Below are 24,933 nucleotides of genomic sequence, written 5' to 3'. Positions count from 1 at the left end.
ATCAGAATCGTTTCCAGTGCGGGTTGGACTCCGCCAAGGCTGTCCTTTGTCACCGATTCTGTTCATAACTTTTATGGATAGAATTTCTAGGCGCAGCCGAGGTGTCGAGGGGATCCGGTTCGGTGGCCTCAGGATTGGGTCTCTGCTCTTTGCAGATGACGTGGTTCTGTTGGCTTCATCGGGACGTGATCTTCAGCTCGCACTGGAGCGATTCGGAGCCGAGTGTGAAGCGGCTGGGATGAGAATCAGCACCTCCAAATCCGAGACCATGGTCCTCAGCCGGAAAAGGGTGGAGTGCTCTCTCCGGGTCTGCGATGGGGTCCTGCCCCAAGTGGAGGAGTTTACATATCTCGGCGTCTTGTTCACGAGTGAGGGAAGGATGGAGCGAGAGATCGACAGGCGGATCGGTGCGGCGTCCGCAGTGATGCGGGCTCTGCATCGGTCTGTCGTGGTGAAGAGAGAGCTGAGCCGAAAGGCAAAGCTCTCAATTTACCGGTCGATCTACGTTCCTACCCTCACCTATGGTCATGAGCTGTGGGTAATGACCGAAAGAACGAGATCTCGAATACAAGCGGCCGAAATGAGTTTCCTCCGCAGGGTGGCCGGGCTCTCCCTTAGAGATAGGGTGAGAAGCTCGGTGATCCGGGAGGGGCTCAGAGTAGAGCCGCTTCTCCTCCACATCGAGAGGAGCCAGATGAGGTGGCTCGGGCATCTGGTTAGGATGCCTCCTGGACGCCTCCCTGGTGAGGTGTTCCGGGCACGTCCCACCGGAAGGAGGCCCCGGGGCAGACCCAGGACACGCTGGACAGACTACATCTCTCGGCTGGCCTGGGAACGCCTCGGGATCCCTTCGGATGAGCTGGTGAATGTGGCCGGGGAGAGGGAAGTCTGGGTTTCCCTGCTTAGGCAGCTGCCCCCGCGACCCGACTCCGGATAAGCGGAAGAGAATGGATGGATGGATGGATATCTATGACAAAAACAACACTAAAAAGAAATGTTCCAGTTTAACCAAAGATTTAACCACCTTTGCATTTATAATGTATTGTTCTCATACCTTCTGCTTCAAAGATGAAGTTCTCCCACAGACAGAGGATCAAGTTCTCAGTGGAACGTTTGTTAGAACCAGGGGAGTTTAGCACTGGTCTGAATGCTTCTTTGATCTGTTCTGCTGTGATTGGGTTGTCCTGATGACACATGACATGCAAGAAGGACTCCTTGTTTTCCAACATTGCAGAGTAAACACCCAGGGTCTTCAGGCCGTCTTTGAACCTTGTATGATAGAATGAAATTAATTACTGTGATTCGTTAAATTACATCCACGTTTGAAAAGAAAACAAATAAAAGAAAGAAAAAGAAAAACTCTAGATGTATGTTGTACACCCACTTCTAACTGTCAACTGAAATTAAATTGTGATTTGAAAGTCAAATAGCATTGCTCCAACCAGAGATTCTTGTTATCCCTTGAAATAGCAAATCAAGGAGTCAAAAAATTTAACACTCTTTGAAACATAATAAGAATTAGTGTCATATTTCAGATACTACAAAGGTGATCACATCAGTTTAACATAGGGATGGGACGATACACTTAAACTCACGATACAATGCATCTCGATATGGCAGGGTCACGAAACGATACATCACGATACGATATGAAAAGAGAAAAAAATAAAAAATATTATTGTGTAATTACAACTTATTTATTTTTGTTTCAGTTGCACACAGAAAGCACACAGCCTTACATGCCAAACAAAAACAAGAACACTCCCTTTGTGCAGCTCTTACCCTAGGTTAAGCTCTCTCACCTTCTCTTAAGTCATGGCCCTGGCCTAGCACTGGTTCTTCTTCAGAAAAACTAACATATCAACATGTTCTGGTGTAATCAGTGATCTTTGAGCAGACACAATGTCTCCTGCTGTAGAAAAGACACGCTCGCTGGGCACTGATGTAGCAGGAATGCAAAGGTAGGCTTTGGCAAAAGGGGCAAGTATGGGGTAAGCATATGCATTCACTTTCCACCACTCAAGTGGACTACTGTTAAGTGGGATAGGAATCCCATTTCTGTAGGAGAGTATCTCCATTTCAATCCCTCTGCTGGACTGCACTGCCTCAACAGTGGTGTAGGAGCTCCCAAGGAGATCTTCTAGCGCTGTCTTCTTTGGTGGGGGAGGCTGGATCACGTCCTGCATCTGCCTTTCTTGTTCTACTGGCTCTTCCTGGCTCTGCTCTGCTCCCTGTGCTGCCTCAGCCATGACAAAGACCCGCTCTGCTGCAGACCCTGATGTTGAAGCACTGGCCCTAGTTTTTTCATCAGTGTCACTGGTCTTAAAAAAAAAGACAAAAGAAAAAGAAAAAAGAAGAGAAAAACTAGCTCAAACATTTCTTTCAATCCCTCACTCCTCTTTCTTACAGACACACTCTCTCTCTCCATCTCTCTCACTCCGTCACAGACACGCCCCGCCCCCTCTCGCTTTCACTGTAACTACTAATTAATTTATATTAATTATATTTATATATATGAGAAATAAGTTTTCAGGCTGTAGCTTACACATATACAGTTACACACGCACAACACAGCTCCATTTTTTTCAAAAAAGGTTAGTCTACCTTGTTGCGTTGCACATGAAGTCCTGAAGCTTTTTCCCGTATCCTCGCATAGACGGACTCACGTTGTTCATCATTCAGGTGGGAGAGGCTTCGGAATCGTGGGTCAAGCGCTGCGCACTCCTGCAACATGTCATTACAGTCCCCAGAGTAACGGCCCGTGATGTCAAGTAGGATGGCGCTTTTCATGCTGGCGATGGTCTGTGTGTCATTTTCATCTGGTGACATGCTTTGCTCGATCATGTGCTTAAGTGGCATTATAAGTGAAACAGTGGGCTCTTTTTCATCACAAAGAACTGTTGTGGCGGTCTTCAGTGGCTTAAGCAGTTTTACTATGTCTTCTACATCGGATATATCAGCGTTATCCAGAGTGTCGATTTCTCTCGCATTCCTTCGGATTTCTGCGCAGCTCAGCGCTGCTGAGACAGCTGCTTGTTGCTCCAGGTAGCGCGCGAGCATTTCGTACGTGCTATTCCACCTGGTCTGGACATCGGTGATGAGCACGATCCATTTTTTTTAAACTCGATGCATTACGTCACGCTTTGTATCGCGATATTTCGTCCAACGATATTTCGTCCAACGATATTTCGTCCCATCCCAACATTCTGATAAGCATTTAAAGTGTCACTTCTAAATGTTCCAAGGAGCCCAGGATTTTCACTCCTTAACTTTTAGCAGTATGTCTTGAGTATAAACAAAAACAGCAGTGATGCTCCACTGCAGCTTATTATATGATTGTGTCAAGTGTCCTCTATAGCACCAACAAAGTGCTGTGATGCAACCCTCATCTCAAAACAGACCATGGACGGTGGTCATGTTCATTAATATTTGCACTAATACTTCGCACTTTTTCAACTGATAAATTAAAAAATGCTTTGATCAGTCATATTATGTCTTGATATCACAATATTTTTCTAAAATATCTCGATAATGATATAGACAATATTGATGTCTTTGGCCAAACAAGAATAACAGCCTCAGTAAAATTCTTTATATATATATATATATATATACTTCCAAGGAATTTACAATCTATACTCACTCACCCTTTATCTACCAGCATTTAGTAACAGCATTGATCTATAGCTTAAACTGAAATACTCTGTACCTCCTCTGGATGATTTCTTTGGAAATTTGGAAAACCTGGAGATGAAATTTATTCAGATTAGTAAATATTTCCTTATGAACTTCTGAAATGTAGAGAGAAGGGCCAATATGCTGCACCAACTGTCCTGCTAGACATTTTCCTGCAGCAGCACACCTGATCCTAACCCTAACCCAGTTTAACGTCATCATGGCAAAGTCAGCCGTTTATGGAAACTGTTCAGTAAATGTCTCATTCTTCTTCTAAACTGTGGAGTGGAGCCAATTTGATGAGTTAACATTGTTTTAGTACAAAAGTAGTAACAGGCTAACAAATATGTTGCTGTGGCTTTCACGTTGTTAACGTAGATGCTAACATTAGCTTCATATTACAGTGACTAACCTCTCCAGGTGTATTTTAGGGTGGATGTGGTGGATCCAGCCATAGACGTTGTGGTGTGCTGGTCTTATACCGGTCCCTTGTTATTAAGTTTTTAATACCCAAAAGTTACAGCGATGCTGAAGCCACAGCTACATTCAAACGTGTTGTTTGTCAATGTTTTGACTGAGTGCGCGTGCATTGCGGATGCATCTGTTTGTGTGACGTTAAGTTTAAAGAAATGGCAGCAGACAACACAGCCAGTAGACAGGAGATCAGGGAAGAGATTAGTCTCCTATTAGACCTCCAAAAATTGCTGGATTTGTTGCTACTCCTGCTTTAACAAAGAATCGCTATATGCATTGCTGTAAGGGTTTAAATATAGTGGCAGAGCAGCATTGGGGTGTATTGGCGACAGGTCTACTTCTAGTATTTGTCCGTAATCACCATCGGAAGCGGCAGAAGTGTGCTGTCTTTAGGAACATATGAATCACAGTTTGTTTTTTGTTCAAAGCCAAAATCAATATTCTATATATTGTACAACCACACTCTGCTTTGCTCTCCCATGTTTCCTTGTCCACTTGCTTAGCTGAGCTCAATAGAGCGACGCTGAGCTGTGTTAAACATGTCATTGGCCTGGAAACGTGTGATCACGTGATATCACGATATTACATTTTCTACCGTGTCAAATACTCTACTGGTATCACTGCAAACAATATGATATTGCCCACCCCTGAATGCAGCAAAACAATCAACAAAACTGATAAGACTACCACATATCAGTTTTTTTCCAGCCAAAAATAGTCTAAACTTACTCTGGTCTTACATGTTATACTGTATTTGTAAAGAAACATTACAGGCAACCTACCAGTTTATTTACAAAAAGAAGTGCAATTATACTATTTAATGGAATTTAACTAGAACATATTGTAAAACACAATTCCCCACATAACATTATATGTATTATAGATAATATTTATGATGACATTTAAAGATGGGGTTCTGGGGTGTAAAGTTGTGGTAATTTCTACTTCTCAATAATTAATATATTTAAAAAAATCTGTACATCACACTGGTATAAAGTCAGGGGGAAAACACGTGGAAAAAAAACCTGATAAAACACCATAATAGAGGAAATACTATGGGATGGGAGCAAGGATACAGTTGCATGGGTGTACTATCAGTACCTCTCAAATGCTGACCGTGTTCTGCCAAAGATGTACCAGTGCGCAGTGTCCAGAGCCATCTGTTGAGCATTTTCAGGTGTTGCCATAATACATCGGGACCCTGCCATGTCTATGATGTCTTCAAGGTCCTCAGGAACTTCACCAGACAAAACCTATAAAATATAGGAAATTGTAACACAAACAGTAAGGTATACACAGTATCTACACATGTGTATGTGTAAACTGACTCACTGAAGATTTTCTTTCAGTTTCAAATCTGGAACTTCATCAGTGGTCACTGTTGTCTTTTCGGGTGATCCTGTGAGTGCATGGAATAGAGTTCTGGAGAAGAACCGGGGCGCAGGTCCTCCATGCACAACAGACATTGCTATCATCATTCCAGCGTAGAAGTAGTCATCTTTTTCCATAGCTGAAAGGGGGGGTGTTAACTTATTATGCCTTATTACTTCATATATTCACTTCATTAAGGGTTCATTTATCCCATTATCTCTTTTATTATATATTTATTCATTTATTCGTTAATTGTTACTATATGACAGTTTTTACATTGTACATTTTTACTCATCATGCTTTTATTCACTTATAAGGTTTATTGTCGTCATATACATGCTCTGTTAAAAGTTCACTATGAGGGTAAGATGACCTTTATCTGGTCCTTCCTCAGACCCTTAGTCACACTGGTTCTTGTGGAGACACATCTAAGAAACCCTAGATTTGAGTATGTCAGTATCATTGCTGTGTATGCATCTTACCGGAACTGGAGTAAGTCAATAATTTGCTGCTTTCTGGCCCCACGAAAAGGCCACTACCATGCAGGTAATCCAAAACGAGTGTGAAAAACTCCCGCTTTGGTCCTCCTGTGTCAACAGCTCCTTCTGCTACTCCAACATCATCCATGAATTTAACATTGATGCGCCAATGAGGATGAAAAGTCTTCCGGCTGAGGGCCAATCTGGCCCCCATCCAAATATGAGATCTGCACACACTAATGTAGGATGCAGGACTTCCATCACAGTAATCAATTGCCTTCTACAGAGCAGTGAGAACATTCGCAATGTGTCTGCATGAAAAGATTAAAGCACAAATAGACCTAATTTATCAGAAGGCCACGTTCCGTTTTGTCTTGTACACAAATTTCCTCAGTACATTAATGCAGAGACATCCTCACAAACTCCACAAAAAACTAAGTAGTAAATGCAGAAGATAATTAAACAACTGGGATAAATGGATCAAAGCTCATATCTCACAACTTTTCCATCACAAATGTGTTCATACTTGCATGTTTTCATTTTCTGTTAAACAGAACAACACTGTTGCAGTACTGTCAATACTGATTGAAACAGGATTTATAAAGGCTGCGTGTTAACTAGAAGTCGCTAGTGAAGAAATGTACTTACTTTCCATTAGACTCTGAAGTGGCCTGTTCCTCAGTTGCTGGCTCAGGAAAACGATGGTGCTGAGTCCTAATAAGGAATTCATGATAATAATAATAATAAAAAAACATATTAAAGATGTAATACAATATGTAATATAACCTGTTCAACTCATTAAATCCAAAAGCCATTAAAAAACCAGTGTGACAATTTGCCCAAAAAGTGAGCATAGTTACTTTGGCTAAATTGCATTTAAATGTGTGTGCTGAAGAGTCTGAATCAGCTGTGCCGGGGTCAAATTCGTACTCTCAGCTCTCCTACATTCAGCTATAGAAGAAAAATCACTTACAAGAGAGACTCTTCTAGTGCAGCTTGAAGTGTAGAATCTTCACTTTCTTCTCCACTCGTCTCTTCTGCTACTTCCTCGGTCTCGATTTCATCTTCAGTTTCTTTCTCATCATCTTTGGTTAAGTCAATGTATGACCTAAAAGAAGTGAGCTTTCAGTGAGGTCCGAACATGAAAAACTTTGAGATCATGAAAGTTTATCTAAAACTCCTCTTGTGCATTAACATTTTTACTCGTTTTTATAGCAACATTTTCAATGAAGAAATTATTAACGTATTTTTAAAAATGTGGATAATACATTCAATATTGCAAGAACATTTCTATACACGTCAAGGCATAAGAACATTTTTTCGATGAAAATACATTTCTATTTGGACAAAAAAAAAGCTATGTCACTATTTTTTCCATTACAGTTTCAAAGGTCCACCACTAAAGTACAAAAGATATCGGTATTATTTTTTTACACTTGTCTTGCTGCATGAAAAGGTTAACATCAATACTTTTAAAAATTTAGGTCACAAAATTTAAGCACAATACAACCAGCACTTCTTCATTTGTACTCTTACATGAATGTATTTTTAAATAATGCCTTGGGTCGACTCTAATGAGCTCATGTTTTGGATGACAGAGATTGGCTTTGCAAACCAACCATAACACAATAAACTTGTAGAAATAAATTAGGCTAAAAGTCCATTAAAAATGAAATTTCATGAGTTAAACCAATATCAAATTTACTAGATGTGTCTCACTGTCAGGGTTTTCCTAACATAAAATAAGACACAAGAACTCAGGAAAGGTTTTCAGCACATCATGATGGCGAGAGACCAGAGTCAGATAATCACTCAAGAGTGTCTGTCTGTCAACTCCAAAGTCTTCACCCCAGCTGAACCTTTTTATTTAGCGGATTGTGTAAATGAGCCAAACCAGACATGCAAACATACTTCAGAGAAGTGCAGCGTCAGTTGAAGTGACTGACATAACATAACGAGAAAAACAAAACATTCAGTAGTGCACCCTTATCTTGTATATCAGCACCAGATATGCAAATATACTTCAGAGAAGAAGTGCAGTTATCTTGTATATCTTGTACTCACCACATCCTGTCTTTTTACATTGTTATGTGGGTTGTGGGCCAGTTGTTAAAAACATCAAAGAGGAACTTTAAATTTCAAAAGGTTAAAAGTTTCTAACACTTACCGAATCGTTTGGTTTACACTCCTCAATGTCCACAAGCTTCCTTTGAAGTGGCACAATGTAGGCTAAGGCCTTGTTCAGGCCACTCTCCAACCTTAAATATCTGACACTGTATCCTGAGGAGGGCATTGCTATGTCAACCAATACTCTATTCCGTCCACAACGCATCAGCTTAAAGCCCCCTGCATCAGCCAGCTGAGGGTATGCGTTGAAGAGACCTTCAACGAAATCTTTGTGTGTCCCATTGTTATTTGGGAAGGTCACTTTTCTTCTTCCCAAGCCCATATTCTGGAGAGTGCAATACTCCTCTAGAGATGGAGACATGTCTGACTCGGGATCAGAGAGGCAAAAAAAGTCATGAGACCATGGTGTCTGATACTGTCTTTTTAAGCCATTTCTTTTGGATCCAATTTTTTGGGGATATGGCCTAAATAAGGCAGACATCCTGGACTGGATCATATCTTCTCTTGATTGTCCAGTGCAAAGTTGAGGCGGAGCAGAAACTATGTGAGGGCCAAGAAGAGATGAGGTGCTTGGCTGGGAGTTCAGCATGCGAAGAGGATGATCATTTAAAGGGATTGCACTGACGTTCATTAACTGTTTTGAGGTCACATGAGAGTCAGAGGACTTTTTCTCAAGTACTAAAGGAATGAGACACTCAACAGCATCCTGTATCAGATTTGCAGCTCTCCTGCTGGCTTCTTCAAAGCTGAAAACAGACATTAGACATAGAGTAACGTTATTACAGGTATAGACAATTTAACTTATATAAGCTATCTATACAACAACAACAACAACAACAACAACAATAATAATAATAATAATAATAATAAAAACCTGTTTCACCCTCTTTGTACATAAATGAAAATTAGCGTAAAAATGAAATGAGGGACTAGAAAAAAGTTTCTCTGCAAGCTCAAAATGCACCATCTTCCTTACAAACTGGTGGAGTTCAAATTATGTTTCTTACATTAGAAGTTCTATTTTAACATGTGTATTTGCCATTAAAACGTGAGAATGCAAATCTCGCCAACCTCATTATCAGAATTTCTGCTTTTCTCTAAAAGTCATATTTGACCACCCAAAACATGTAATGACTAAATAATTCATACATCATTTCAATGGCACACTCAGCAGTTAAGTCATGTCATTTTCAAACCGGCTAGTTTTATGTAAATGACTGAAATGCTGAAAAAAAAAAACAAAAAAACAAAAACACTACAGATCTTAATGCAATCCCATTATGTTGTTTTGTTTAAATAATAAAAAGATGTTATACGCATCACAAAATAACTATATCTACATCAATTGACAAAAGAGTAGATTCCACTTGCATTGATGGCTTGCAATTCCCGGCAGACATGTTGTTCTCGGTATACCACCAGTAGGTTAGCTCAGCTAATGACATGGAAAGTTTTCTAAACGTCTCGTTAACGTTCGTTGATGGTTACAGGTGTTACCTTCAGGGAACCTTTGTTAAGAGGTTTCTCAGAAGCTTACCTTTGAATGTTAGACATTTTGTGGTGACTGGAATAAGTAGAAGAATGCAGCGGGAGGAACAGGAAGGAGCTAAGAGAAATTAGCAGCAACGCAGAGAATTCTCCTGACGGTTCTGAAGCACGCCTCGCTATGCGTCCCATTGGCTCACTGCAAAAACGTTCAGTTCAAGTAACGAATCTCACGTCGATTTTCGTGGCGACCACGGTTCACTTCCATCTGTCTGTCTGTCTGTCTATGCGGAGACCAGATTGTTGACTGTAACTTGCTGGAAAAGAGGAAGAAGGAAAAAAAATCTATTTATAAAAGAAGGCATATTTAACTTTACTTTAGATCCAGTTTAGCCTACCTCCAAAATTTTATCACCTGTTCCTTATTCCCTTTCAGATATTTCCATTTAATCAAAATCTGCCCATAACTTTTTGAGTTGTGTTACTAACAGACAGCATTATGTTCATTCTGTGCACAACAATACATAATGTAATAAAACCTTGCATCCACTAGAGGTGAATGTGTATTTCCCCAATGTCTGAAATCCAAAGAAGACAAAACCTCTGGGTTACAATATAGCAATCTTTATTTTTGCTTTTTAAGACAGCAAACCATCCTTTATTCTGAAGTGAACATCACAATACTTCTCCTCAAATCATCCATAGCGACTGTGCGTGGCCATAAACAGGTGTATGGGCTTCTGCCACCTAAAACCTCACTGCACCACCACAGGGCAACACCACACTAATCTTTAACCCCTTCTGAGCACCACACACAGCATTACACTACCAGCCACCTGTCTTCCACTGCAAACCCACCCGTGACCTATAGGGGCACATATACCAATGCACTTGTGAGTTTCCTCCTTTGCCTATGAGCTCTGCCACCTAAAGGGCTGGCTTAGCCACAAATGAAAATATACAAACAAATTACACACACCAAAAAAAAAAAAAAAAAAAAAAAAGCTCAGATCACAGGGGAGGGTCTTGCAACCTAAGCTAAGTGTTTACGCTTTGGTGCTGGCTGGCTCCAGAGTTTAGTACGTGGGGGCCTGCTGCTTGTCCGGAGCCAAGAGGATCTCCACAAGCTTCATTAGAAGCCTCTTCGCAACTGTAAAACAGATTCCTGCACTCCTAGAATTCCCACTATCCGCCACTCTACTCTGCCTGCACAGAAATCAATCTCTACTGCCCTTGGCTATCTTCACCGTCGGCAGCCCTAAGCAGCATGCAAATGGCACAACCTCCCATGCATGAGTGCGCCTCTGACTTGACTGGGCTGTAACCACCGCTATCCAGGCTCTCACACCACTACCATTGTTCCCCTCCCCAAAAAGACCCCCCCCCCCCCCCCCCCCCCCCTCAGCTGCCTGAATGACTACAGGCCAGTAGCACTCACTCCAATCATTATGAAGTGCTTCAAGAGAATGGTGCTGACCCACATTCAGAGCTGCCTACCAGACACACTGGACCCCCTGCAGTACGCCTACAGGTCCAACAGGTCCACCTCAGACCTTATGGCTGCAGCCCTGCACTTCTCCCTCTCACACCTGGAGAATAAAGACTCCTACATCAGGTTGCTCTCTGGTGACATAGTGTGATAACGACAACCTCAACCACGGACAAGAACAAGGAGATGATAGTGGACATGAGGAAGGAGAGGAACCCTCATCAGCCACTGCTTATCCGCGGGCTGGAAGTGGAGAGAGTGAGTAGCTTCAAATATCTGGGGTCCACATCAGCGAGGACTTCACCTGTACACTCAACACCACACAGCTGGTGAAGAGAGCTCAGCAGCAGCTGTACTTCCTGAGGAGGCTGAGGAAGTTCAGCATGTCACCAAAGATCCTCAGAAACTTCTACAACTGCATGGTTGAGCTGCATCACCGTGTGGTACGGCAGCTCTACTGTCATGGACCGCAAACACCTGTAGAGAGCAAAAGTGTGCAAGATCGCCAGGACTCCGCTGCACCATTTGCAGAGCATCTACTAGCAAAGAATCCACAGGAGAGTTGCCTCCATCATCAAAGACCCCACCCACACCCAGCATGGACTGTTCACTCTCCTCCCCAAAGGCAGGAGATACAAGAGTCTGAAATGCAGGACAACCAGACTTTTTTTCCCTCGGCATGTTTCCTTACTGGTCAAATGATGGTAAACACCTGCTCACCTCTTCCTCTTACCACCTCCTCTCTCACAAACATGTCAGCCCAGTGCAATCACTCAGCTCCTCAGGTGTAATCACTGCTCTCCTCTCTCACTCTCCTCACTCCTTCATCACCCACCCACTACAATAATACAAAAAAAAAAAAAAAAAAAAAAAAAAAGAAAATGAACAGAAGCAGAAGAATAAATGCAGAATAAGTTTTGGCTATGCTCCAACTAATGAATGAGAAAAACTCAGATGGGGGAGAAATGGTCAGCTCCTCTTACTACAATTGGACCAACTTGAACATGGCTGCACCGAATGCAGGGGTCCTCTACTTGCTGAATCGATGCCAGAAAGACTCGGTTGAGTTGTCCCCTTAAATTATTGTTAAAAATTTGTTAAAAATTATTAATATATTAATAACAAATGTAAAAATTATTTCATTTATGTTAGCTGATTGAATGATGTTGAGATATTAAGTATAAACGGAGTAACTTCTGGAGCCACAAGGTGGCAGTAAAGCAAATATGACTAATGGCACCTTCTGATAAACACTAAAGACGAAGAAGAAGAAGAAGAAGAAGAAGCTTTAAGAAAACCGCCAAAAAGCAGTAATAGACGGATTGTGGAAACGTGATGAGGTTAGTTGTATTGTATTTGTTTTACATACAAATCATTATTGTTATCCATTTCGCCAGAACTTCTTTTTAACGTTGTTGTTGCTATATTCTCATGTTTTGTGTTAAACATGTATTTTACGGCACAGTGTATTTGCAAACTAGCATTGTATTTCTGTTGTTTCGTGGAGGCTTGACTTTGCAAGACGTTGCTTATTTCGTAGTTCACACCAAGTGCTATGATGGTAACTTCACATGTTAGCTACATTGGCCAGTCACATTTTTAGTTAATTATTTATTGCTGTTTTTTGTTTGTTTGTTTTTTAATTTAACGTGAAAATGTGTGCTGTATCAGTAGTTTAGGAAGTTATTTAAGAATAACCGCAAATATCGTTGGCCTCATAGCATATATTTGCGAGATTTGGTTAACTGTACACTCCTGATCGACTGTGCAGTATTGCCTATAAAACCTTCAAATATGACTTAAGCAATTATTCTATTAAAATAATTAAATGTAACTTTCACAAATTTCATCTGCCACCGTATTTACTAGATTTACAATCGATTTCAAGGGCTACAGTCTATTCGTCTTGTGTTTGGCTGGTTGGCGTGAAATACTTCATGATATGAAATAGACATGTTAGTGGCTGTTTGTTTTTCTTCCCCATATGCCCACTAACCTTGCCTTCTGTGGTGTTTGTGTAGTGTAAATTAATTCTGCTAAATGAAAGCTAATGTGTGTGTATACTGTGTATACTGTGATAGCAGTTAATATTATAACTTCCTTTGTTCACAGTCAATACGATATTTCTACGGCTGCAACGCGGGTAACAGGGGTGCTGAACTCTATCAGCCAAAGGCTTTCTCAGCAGCATTCCACAGAAGAGGCAGATTGTGCTTACTACCAGCTGGAGTGCATAATGAGGCTTCTAGCAAGATACTCAGACCAATTTGAGAATGTTGACCAGGCTTTACAGAAACTGGAGGAAGCATGTCACCTTTTGGAAAGTGGAACCCCAACATCAGTTACTGGTTTCCAAGTCCCTACTGTAAGGATGGGTAACAGAGGTCGGCCAGCTTTCCACATAACAAGAGAGCAATTGGAGTATTTGCTTCATTTTGACTTTACAATTCCAGACATTGCACGTCTGTTGTGTGTCAGTGTAAGGACAATAAAGAGAAGACTTGCAGAACACAGCCTATCTATGCAACAAGCTTTCAGCGACATCACAAATGCAGACTTGCAAGATATTATCACTGCATATCTCAATACAAATACAAACTCTGGATACAGAATGGTGAATGGGTATCTGAGAAGCATAGGTATCAGGTAAGGTTGGACATGTGAACTAAGCAACGTAATTAAATTTAAATTTCTTGACGTTACACATTTTCATTTATTTGGTTCCAATATGGTCTGTACAGTGGTGTGGATGTTAGTGATATCATTTTACAGCTAGAAGGGTCCTGGTTTAAACTTTAGCGAGAGTCTTTCTGTGTGGAGTTGGCATGTTCTGCCTGTGCACGAGTTCTGGTATGCTTGCTTCCAGCTTCATAAATAAAAAAAATCATATGCATGTGTGTTTCCAAATTCTCTCTGGGAGTCAGTGGTGAGTCCTGTGATGTGCTGTCTACCCTACCACCCATAAATTACCTCTGTTCGTAAGTGTAAACTGTAAGTGGTTTGGGTTGTTGAATATTTGGCATGTATTTGGAAAGCTGAGATTCTTGGATTCAGTTGATGCAAACATTGTAAAATATGGTGACTACAGTGTATGGATGGGCATTTTAAGAGATTTTTTTAAATTCGACTGAGCAAGTCAATTAAAATCTATTAGTTGTGACATTATTATAATGCATGCCTTCTACCCACGAGAATTTAATATTTTGTGGACTAGTGGCATTTATTGTAAAACTGTGCTAAATATGTTAAAATGTAATTTGTGACTGCCTTCCTCTTTTTCAGAAAATGCAGTATTTTTCTACTTACAAGTACATCTGTGTTACATTCTGAATAATTGTGGTGTTTTTTTTTCTTAAGAGTCTCTGAATCTAGGCTGCGAGAGACCATGCAAGCTGTTGACCCCTTTGGGAACCTCCTTCGTGGTCTGTGCTTGAACCCTATTCAGCGGCGGTCATATTCTGTCCCTGCCCCGCTGTCATTGTGGCACATGGATGGGTATCACAAACTTATTCTGTAATTAACATTCTAAAACATTTGACCTACACTACCGCTCAAAAGTTTGGGATCACTTTTCCATTAAATCCAATGGAAAAGTGATCGCAAATGTTTGAGCGGTAGTGTATTTTAAATTATCCATACCTAAGTGATAGTGTTCTTTTTTTTATTAGTATTGGTTCTACTTGTTTTTGGGGTTTGTTCCAGGTGGAGAATTGTTATTCATGGGTGCATAGATGGTTACAGCAGAAAGATAATGTACCTCCATGCTTCTAACAACAACAAGGCTTCAACAGTTCACCAGGCCTTTATGGGAGCTGTCCAGCAGTTTGGTTTGCCACACTGTGTCCGCAGTGACAAGGTGGTGAAAACGTCACAGTGGCCAGATTTATGCTTGAACATCCGCTCCGTGGACCAGGTATCTATATTACACTCACTGTTCCCCACAGAACTTCAGTCACTGAATTCTTGACTTAGTAATTAACTAGCAAACAATGTTATGATAAATACATAATTTAGTTGGGAAGTCTGCAAAGCTGCATTTGGTAGATTATTTGCATCCCTTATCTTGGAATAACAAACAGTGTGATAGCTGAAGATATTTCAGCAATGTTGCCATCACTTTCTTGATTTTAAAAACTTTATGAGAGCCTATTTGTAGTGCTTTGCCTGTTTTAAGATATAAGTAAAACACCCAAGATGCATTCCTAAAAGGGCAAGTGAGAAAATCTTAGTAGGTTGTTTTAGTTTTTAGTTTGACAAAAATTGTTTTTTAAGTCAAAAAAGCTGTGAAGTTCAACAGTATTTAATATTTTATAAAAGTTTGTTTTTAGGTGTACCACTGAAATTAAACCTGATGTAATCATTGCATGTCCATGAAGTCCTATATAAATCCAAGAGAGCTTCACAATCTTTTATCAGCCGTTACATGTCAGCCATTACAGACTTATACAGACGGAGCGTCAAACCCCGATTATCATCAAGATAAATTAAACTGTCTTTTTTCTAGCTATTTTCAGGATTACCCAGATCATGAAAATCTTGTCAAGCAATAAATTAGCTGATATATAAGAGGCTGTGTGTGTTTTGTTTTTAAATAACATTTCTTTTATTTTTAGAGAGCAGATGTTTCATCACAGGCCGGAGTGCTCATAATCAGTGGATAGAAAGGCTTTGGAGTGATCTGTGGCAGTCAGTAGCATGCAACTATCATGCAGTCTTTCAGTACCTAGAAACTACAAGTGCCCTGGATCCTGACAACAACAACCCCCTGTTGTGCCTGCACTATGTAATGATGTCCAGAATCAATGCCCACCTAAATGTCTTCAGGAGCACTTGGGACAGACACCATTTCCTCTGCTGGAAACCGTTCTCCTGACCAGCTGTGGATCTCTGGGCAGTTGACAAGTGAAGTGGAACCATCTCAACCAGTATGATCAACTTGTCATTTCTATAGGTTTTAGCTAGTGATACTTTGCCTTTACATGTTAAATGTGCTCTTTTGTTGTGATTCTGTAGATGATACATGTACTGTTTGTCCACACAGGTGAGCCTTGGTGAATGGCAGATTGAGTCGGAGCGACCTTTACCTGCCTCTGATCCCACTGCTGTACCAGAACACCAAGTCCCACAAGCACATTATGTCAACAGAATACTAATGGACAGTATAAACCCCTTGGCAGTCAGCTCTTCTTTTGGGGCAGACATATACATGGAAGCACTAAGACTAGCTGGGTTTTAGATAATCCTATTTATGTGAGCCTGTCTTTGCCCTGGCTCTGTGTCTAACTGGAGAAGATGTAGCTTTTTCCATAATTTGGTCTGAATCCCAGCCTCCCTCCTTGCTTTCTCTGTGTGACGCTGAGGACAAAGATGAGCTATAAAGCTAAACAGAAGTAAATGTGCACAGCTCCAGCTGTATCCCCCCACAATTTACAGAATATATCACAAATTCTGAAGATGTATAGCCTGCTGTAAGTTAACTGTTTGGCTCCAGTATAGAAAGTATCTCCTGCCCACTACTTAAGCACTTTTTTTGTTACTAATGCAGAGCAGAGTTAATCTATTCCTTAAATAAAATTCTTTTTACAAATCGTCTTTGGTGTCTTTCAATCTTGTGTATAGTTGTGGCACTGCATGTATATTACTGTTTTCATGCCTTTTGGTTTACACAATCAGCCCTTATTGAAGACTGCATATTGCTGAATGGGTGAATTTCTAAAATAATCTGAATGTTATGTGTTATAGGGGTAGGTAGTCACAAATGATTAATTTTTAGATTAATATACTTTGAAATGAAATGCAGTGTCATAATACTTTAATAGTTGGTGGTTTTGACCGGATGGAAACTGTTACCTGCAGTGACCAGTCTTTACTGACCTGTGCCAAGCCCACTGCGGAAGGCTCAATGGAAAATGTAGAGCAGGGCATGTAGTGGAGTCCTTGTCATGTCACAGTGTCTTGGGTCTTCTTTGTAGTGGGATGTTATTTGTGGTAAGTAATTTTTAGGTCTGAGCTCTTCAGATAAAAGTAAGTTATAAATAAGGTGGTGATCAAGTCCTCAGGAAGTCCAGCTCTGTCCAGGGCTGTTCTCTGGACTCAGTGGGGGACGTAGGTGACAAAGGGTCCTGTCAAAACTGACCTCCACTGACTGACTGTCCAGCTTCAGTGACAGACTGATCCATCCTCGCTGTGCATATGAGAGATACCGCAGGCCTTTCCTCCCTGCTGCTGTCAGATTTTACAATGACCACATGGAAAATGTTTACACATTTATATACATGTTTATGTACATATTTATCTACTGTACATACTCACCCTGTCAGACCAGATTCTGCACGTTTTATGTGTGTGTGTGTGTGGTCTTTATTAAAATCACCTGTGTGCTTCTGCCTGCTGCAACAAAGTAATTACCCCACTGAGAGACTAGTAAAGGTTTCTTATTATTACTCCAGTAACGTAAATTAGGTAAAACATCTACAAACTGCGGCTGTTGGGGGCGGAGAAGTTTTTAACAGACTCACTGTGTTGTACAGCGACACCTAGTCACAGTTAAAATGCAGCTTATCTATACTCTTTGTCCAGCTTACAAAGTGTATAACGAGTCTTGCTCCATATTGCATTTTTCTATGATGTGATCACTTGGCACAAATATTCACATCCTTAACCCTCACTAACAGCAACAGTGTTTAGGAGAAGGGATGTATGTTTAATGGAAGTACTTTATTGATCCCCAAAGGGAAATGAGAAAATCAGCAAATAAACCCGTAGTGTATGTTAACTAAATATGTGGACATCACTCTTATTATTATTGAAGTCTTAAATAAAATGTAGAGCTGCAAACAAATATTATTCAACTACCCTGCCTGAAACTGAAAAAAAAAAAAAAAACCCACTTAGCTCTGGCTTTTCTGCTTAAGTACAATAAACACTAAAGCTAAAGAAAGACACTTTTTAAAATTTTATTTATTTATTTGTTTTCTTTTACCAGGTAGTCACACATGCCTTCTGTTGAAGGGGCTTGAAAAGTCGGTGACTGTTATTATTTTATTAGTAGCTACTGCACAATCGCTTGAGGATGTGTCCAATCCAGTGGTTGAGGACTCTAGGCACGCTAGTCGTTAGCCCCTCCAATGCTAACGCCAGCATATCCGTGCTAATGGATAGCAAAGGGAGTATACAATCCAGTGGGTAACCAGCCTAGGCATGCTAGTCGTTAGCCCCTCCAATGCTAACGCCAGCATATCCGTGCTAATGGATAGCAAAGGGAGTATGCAATCCAGTGGGTGACCAGCCTAGGCATGTTAGTCATTAGCCTCTCCAATGCTAACGCCAGCATATCCGTGCTAATGTATAGCAAAGGGAGTATACAATCCAGTGGGTGACCAGCCTAGGCATGTTAGTCGTTAGCCTCTCCAATGCTAACGCCAGCATATCCGTGCTAATGGATAGCAAAGGGAGTATACAATCCAGTGGGTGACCAGCCTAGGCATGTTAGTCGTTAGCCTCTCCAATGCTAACGCCAGCATATCTGTGCTAATGGATAGCAAAGGGAGTATACAATCCAGTGGGTGACCAGCCTAGGCATGCTAGTCGTTAGCCTCTCCAATGCTAACGCACATCGCGGACAACAGATGATCCAATGAGTTGCCGAGCTCAACACAAAAATTACCGCCTAAGTAAAGTGAGTAGTCGCCTTCTCATTTGTCAGCTCCGGCCGCTCAGTCACTAATGCGGGCCTATCAGTAATCAGATCAGTAGTTGGCTTCGAATTGGATGTAGCCTCCTGCTACAAGGATATAGCCGCCGCTGGGTGCGCGATAGTCTTAATTTTGGCCCCCCTCCTGCACCATAGTATGTGTGTGAGAGTATAGTAGTATGTGTGTGAGAATATATTAGCATGTTTGTGTGACAGTGTTTTGGCAGGCATCTCAGTTTTAGTCTTAGTTTTAGTCATCATGATGAAAATGTTTATTAGTTTTAGTCATGTCTAAATTTGATAGTTTTAGTCTAGTTTTAGTCGACAAAAACTCAAAAAGGTTTTAGTCAAATAAAAAAAGTATTAGATTTTAACAAATTAATTTAGGTCAATAATATGTATTAAAAAGTGGAATCAAGGTCGACAGGTTATAACAAGTAATTCATAAAACAAGTTAACCTTAATGCTTTTACATAATAACCAGACCCTTTACCAGACTGAAAGCTTTAGCCGAGACTTTACCATCAACAGGGATGCAATGCTGCCGTGTTACTTAACTGCTGTTGGGCAGAAACTTTTATTTCTATATTTCAGCTTTTTTCATGAATTGATGCCCGACTTCATCATACAAACATGTCACACAAGAAAATAGCAGATCTATAAGTTCAACATATAACAACACATTGTGAGCTTGTTGTTTGGTTATTTTCATCAATAATTACTAAATTATAAAAGGAATGTTTTTAGACTTAGAAGGTTTCCAACCAACAGCAGATACTTTCTGATCTACTTAGGGTGATGCTTTACACAGATAAAGTTCTAACTGTGGAATCAGTTTCTCCTAAAAAGCAAAGAGCAACAACATCCTGACTTTGGTAACTGTGGTTTTATTTCTGAGAATTTTCTGAAGTGTAAAACTCCACCCTGAACACACACATGTCCAAAATATGAGCAAAGGATGAGGAACACATGCTCAACTTGACCTGGTCTGTCAGAGAAATTATGATGGATTATAGTTAAAATATGTACATATATCGTTTCATGGCTTCCACCAAACCCCTTCATCCACGCTGTCGTCATGGTTCATCTATGTGTTATGGGATGTGTCTAACTGCTGTGTGTTTGGTTCAGCCAGCTCAGTGCATGTGTGAGCGTAAGTGAACATGTACGTAGATGGAAACACGCATCGGGAGTGAAGAGAGCGGAGAAGTGGTGTAAAAGGTATGAAATAGGTCTTGTAATAAAGCCGTTTCTAAGTGCAGCCGCTGCCTTCCTTTCCTTGTGTTTCACCCTGTTAACAAGTGTAGAGAGGAGCGTAGGGAGTTAACCCCGAAGAGACTGCTACTTTGGTCCTGGAGAAGAAGGATCTCCCCTGTTTCTTGCGACCACGGTCTGAAGAGAAAAACGGGAAAGGTTAAGATATGAATGAATAAACTGCTTGTCTGTGTGCGAGCAGTCTGGTGGTGGGTGTGGCCAAGGTGCAGCAGCATTGCTGACTGACAGATTGCGCTCACAAAGCAGAAATATCATCCATTTTTAATGTCTAACAATCAGCCCTTGAACATTTTCTGCTTGTCTTGTTTCGTCTTGTCAACGATATCCCACAAACGTCTCATCATGTTTTTGTCATCAGACAATTTTTAGTACGTCATCGTTTCGTTATCGTCGTGAAAAAAAGGTTTGTCATCATCGACATTGCAAGGGAGAGGGTAAAGGGGACCTCTCATACCCCTATTCCCCCTGGGTGTGGCCGGGCGGGAGGAGGTTGTTTCCCCAGGGGCCGGGACCCGGATTAGTTGCACTAGTGGGCCGCTGGCTCCGGGTGCTGGGTCTGTCGCATCTAGGGGGGTTGCTGGATGGTCGGTCGCTGGTGGGGCCGGTGGCTGCCGATCTTAGCCCACTGGGGCCTGTGTTCCAAGACTGTAGGGGGCTCTGGCTGGGGCTCTCCTTTGCCACCCTCTGGGTGGGGCTGGAGTCATCTTCAGGGTGGGGTAGCTTGGGTTAGTGCTTCGGGGCTGCTGCTGAGGGCCCGGTTCTCTGGGCTGCCCCGGTCTGCCTCTAGCCTCTCTAGAGGCATGGTCGCATTTGCACAATCTAACTCACCAGTCCTCTCACTCCTTATTCTCATCCTCTGCCTGCTGACACAGTGATTGAGTTGTCCAATGGGTTTGTACACTAAGAGATACTTTCTCTTTTTTTCCCTGTGAGTTAGTATCTGGTTCTTGTTGTGCTACTTTTGTGATGTGTATTTTTTTAAGAGCTCTTAATGACTAGCAGTTCTGTTTTTCAGTAAAAGCCGCAGGTCTGGTGATGGTGTGGATTGAAGGGTCGTTGCCTTCTGTCTGTGATCTTGTTGTCTCCTTTCTTCTTTCCCTTTTGCTCTTTTTGCTATTTTCCATCTTTTTCTGTCCCCTCCGGTCAGGTCCAGCAAGATTACATAGATTCCGTGATTTAAAGTAAATAAATAAATAAATTAATCACATTATCAAGAGGAGCCTTACCCACAGGCCTCCCCTTGGGAGAGCAAATTTGTTCAGCACGATACAGCAACCAGATTATCATTTTGCTTGCTATGATGCTGGACAGGACAAGTTTAAAAAAAAAAAAAAAAAAAAAAAAAAAAGTAAAAGCCGCAGGAAATTTTCTGGTGTGTTTATGTATAAGTGTTTGTTGTCTGGTGATAGTGTAAGACTCCCTTTGGCCAGGACAGGTAAAAAAAAAAAAGAATATAAATAAATAAATAAATAAAAGAAACTAAAAATCTTTCTTGTGATTCCCCAATTACTACAGGTGATTTATCAAGAACTATGCTAACCTTGTCAAACCATTAAACCTTCTGACACATGGCTATGCCCCAGTTTAGCGATCCACCAAGCCAAAAGGTTCTGCTGAAAAATACTTGGATTTCAAGCAGTCCTTTGGTGAGAGGTGGATGGTTGACTGTCTTTGACTGCTTTTGAAACTGTGATTGAGAAGTTAACATCTGCTCCGGTGCTTGGATTTGCTAATCCTAAGTTACCCAATAGTCTCCATACAGACAGCACAACTGGATTAGGTGCTGTGTTGTATCAAGAGCAGAAGGGAAAGCTGAGCATGATTGCCTATGCCAGCCGAAGTCTTTCCCAGAGCGAGTCAAAATACCAAGCATACAAGCTCGAGTTCTTGGCCTTGAAGTGGAGTGTGACAGAGAAACTGCACGACTATCTTTATGGTGCGAACTTCACAGTCGTGAAGGATAGTAATCCACTCATGTTTGTCCTGACGTCAGTGAAGCTCGATGCCACCAGTCACCAATGGTTAGCTGCACTCTCCACCTACTCATTTAAGCTTCAGTACCGTGCAGGAAAATATAGTGTCGATGCAGATGCCCTGTCCAGACTTACACATAAGGAACATCCAGATGAGGCTGACTTCTGTAAAGAGTGGGAATTGGTTCATCATCTTTCAAAACAGCTGTGCGAGCCTGGCGATGCTGAAGCGATCTCTGTTGATATTGTGGATGCCATTTGCCAGAGCTGCATGGTGAGAGCACAGTCATATTCCGTCACATTAATCAAATCTCTGTCTATTAATGTCAAAGCCATTCCAGACAGTTATCACCAAGAGGACTTCCACGGTCTTCCAGTCATCTCATTTCTATCCCATGATGACTTAAAAGCAGAACAACAGCAAGCTGACACTGCAATCTGTGAAGTCATTCACCAGCTCAAGACCAGAGACAAGGTTTCTTCCCACGGCTCAAGAAGAGCTATCACAAGCCATCACGACATGGGGCACGTGGAGGTAGAGCAAAGTCTCGACTTGGTTCACCGATGGTTTTTCTGGCGAAAGATGGCAGAGAGTCTAGAATGCACAGTTAAAACTTGTGGTCGGTGTACGAGATGGAAAACGCTACCAGAGAGAAGTGCCCCACTGGTGAACATCAAAACCAGTCGGCTTGAACTTGTGTGTATGTATTTCTTGTCACTTCAACCAGACAATGTCAACACCAAAGACATCCTGGTTCTCACAGATCATTTTACCAGGTTCTCTGTTGCTATACCTACTCTGAATCAGAAAGCAAGGACAGTGGCTAAGTGTCTTTGGAGTGACTTTATGGTCTATTATGGCATTCCAGAACACTTGCATTCTGACCAAGGGCCGGACTTCAAATCAAAGCTAATTTAAGAACTCTGCAAAATAGCTTGAATCACAAAGACTCACACAACACCCTATCACCCATGGGGAAATCCCGTCGAGCGATTCAACCGAACCCTGCTGAATATGTTGGGAACCTTGGAGACTAAGCAAAAGTCTAAGTGGTGGGAGTATGTGAAACCTCTGGTGCATGCTTACAATTGTACTAGGAATGAGGTTACAGGGTTCACCCCCTATGAACTGCTGTTCTATTGATCCCTGTGACTCCCTGTCGATTTAGCTTTTGGCTTACCTGTCCCTAAATCTTCATCTGTCTCTCACTCAGACTACATCAAGAACCTCAGATCCCGCCTTGAGGAGAGCTACAAGTTGTCTATGGAAAATTCACTCCAGTCAGGGAAGAGGAATAAGATCCGCTTTGACAAGCGAGTGACATGTTACAGTCTGGAAGTGGGCGATCGTGTTCTTGTCCACAATGTTCACCTTAGAGGAAAACATAAACTGGAGGACAGATGGGAGCAACACGTGTATGTTATTGTACAGCGTGTTGGCAATCTACGAGTCTACACTCTAAAACCTGAGATGAAGGACGGACTGACTCGTACTCTCCATCGAGATTTGCTACTACGTTGTGGGTTTCTTCCAACTTGTCCTGTTGAAGACCTTCCTATGGTTGTTCCAATTCATAGACCCATAACCCATAGCCAAATCAAACCTTGTCCTTCCTGTTACCATGGAGAAGGGAGATGCTGATTCAGTCATTACCGATCTTCCTGTCCACTTTGAGGTCAAATTCAGTAAAGAAACTACTCTCCGACCTGATCCTTTGCCTGAGTCCACTGGCTCTGAGGGTTTGTCATGTCACCAGCCCCAAGTAATACTGTTGCTGATCCTGATTCTCCACCATCAGTTCCAGTTCCGGCTCCTGCTTTGATAGTGCCACCTGAGGGCAACTTACCTGAATCCTTTCTGCATCCAGAATGTGATGAATTGCCCAGTACTGGCAATAAGGCAGAGTCTGAGGATGGATCATTGGAGGAAAATCATGGCACTTACCTGTCTAATCAGGATCATCCTGTAAAAGAAGAGGAAACACTCACCCTGATATCTGAAGAGGTGCCTGTTGTCAAGATGTCCGTGGAGCCAGAGGCTGACATTCCTGGACCAGACCAGTCTGGGTCATCCGACGATCCTGCTAGTGAGGTTCCTTTGAATGTACCCGGTTCACTCGTAGAGGCTACTGTATCACCTAGGCGCTCTACTCAAAATTGTCAACCGCATACATGGCTACAGTATCCGGTGATGGGTAGTCCTTTGATTTCTGTTGTTCAGACCCTTTTCCAAAGCTTATCTTCTGCTTGTGCTGACGCCTTGACTTATGCTCCTGTATCTGACCACTATCATGTTGTAGAACCATCCACAAGTATTCCCATTCTTGCCTATCAAAGGCTTTTTCCCGTCAAGGCTCAATACTGCACATGGAGAGGATGTATCCTTGGCAGCATGAATTACATGAAGCAGATGCTGTACATTGTCAGATGCAAGCCATGATTTCACGAAGCCTGTCTGGTCATTCTTAATTAGCATTGTTATGTGGGGTTCTAATCGTGAGGCCAATAAGCGGGCAAAGATTTTGATTTCTGCACCGAGGATAGATAATGGTCTATAGTTCTCACATTTAGTGGAGTCCTTATTGGGTTTAGGCAATACAGCTATCAAGGCAGCATTCATGTAATTGAAAAAGGTACCGATAGGCTTTATGAACCATGGCTAAAAAGTGTTGTCCCAGCTCTTCCCAAAAGGTGAGATAAAATTCTAGAGGAATCCCATCCCATCCCGGAGACTTGCCTGTTTTCATTCCAGTTATAGCACCTCTCAACTCAGTTAGAGTGATTGAAGCTCTAAATCCTGTACAACGATTTCACATTTAGTTTTATCTAATGATATTTGTCATTTGTATAGCTCTGTGTACAAGTTTTGAAAAGCAGTATTAATTTCTTTGG

At 41.6% G+C, this 24,933-nt stretch overlaps 2 protein-coding genes across 2 annotated transcripts; both read right to left on the bottom strand.

The window, feature by feature from the left end:
* Positions 1-1,826: 1,826 nt before the first annotated feature.
* LOC121653128 (E3 SUMO-protein ligase ZBED1-like) lies at positions 1,827-3,060 on the bottom strand. The gene is made up of 2 exons (XM_042006425.1): positions 2,605-3,060; positions 1,827-2,321 (listed from the first exon to the last, which is right to left on the bottom strand). Exons 1-2 carry the CDS (start codon positions 3,058-3,060, stop codon positions 1,827-1,829), a joined length of 951 nt encoding a protein of 316 aa, XP_041862359.1.
* A 5,085-nt stretch (positions 3,061-8,145) lies between these two features.
* Positions 8,146-9,744, bottom strand: LOC121653056. The gene is made up of 2 exons (XM_042006299.1): positions 9,664-9,744; positions 8,146-8,872 (listed from the first exon to the last, which is right to left on the bottom strand). Exons 1-2 carry the CDS (start codon positions 9,678-9,680, stop codon positions 8,146-8,148), a joined length of 744 nt encoding a protein of 247 aa, XP_041862233.1. The 5' UTR covers positions 9,681-9,744.
* Between the last annotated feature and the right edge of the window lie 15,189 nt (positions 9,745-24,933).

Source organism: Melanotaenia boesemani, chromosome 1 (assembly GCF_017639745.1).
Source record: "Melanotaenia boesemani isolate fMelBoe1 chromosome 1, fMelBoe1.pri, whole genome shotgun sequence".
NCBI classification, from domain to species: Eukaryota; Metazoa; Chordata; class Actinopteri; order Atheriniformes; family Melanotaeniidae; genus Melanotaenia; species Melanotaenia boesemani.
Note: the sequence above shows the minus strand (reverse complement) of the source record. Positions and strands in the feature narration are given on the sequence as shown.

Coding starts and splice junctions, on each gene's coding strand:
- LOC121653128 (XM_042006425.1), bottom strand. CDS start 3,060: ATGCTCGCGCGCTACCTGGAGCAACAAGCAGCTGTCTCAGCAGCGCTG. Junction 2,322..2,604: donor TTCATGTGCAACGCAACAAG/GTAGACTAACCT, acceptor TTTTTTTTTAAG/ACCAGTGACACTGATGAAAA.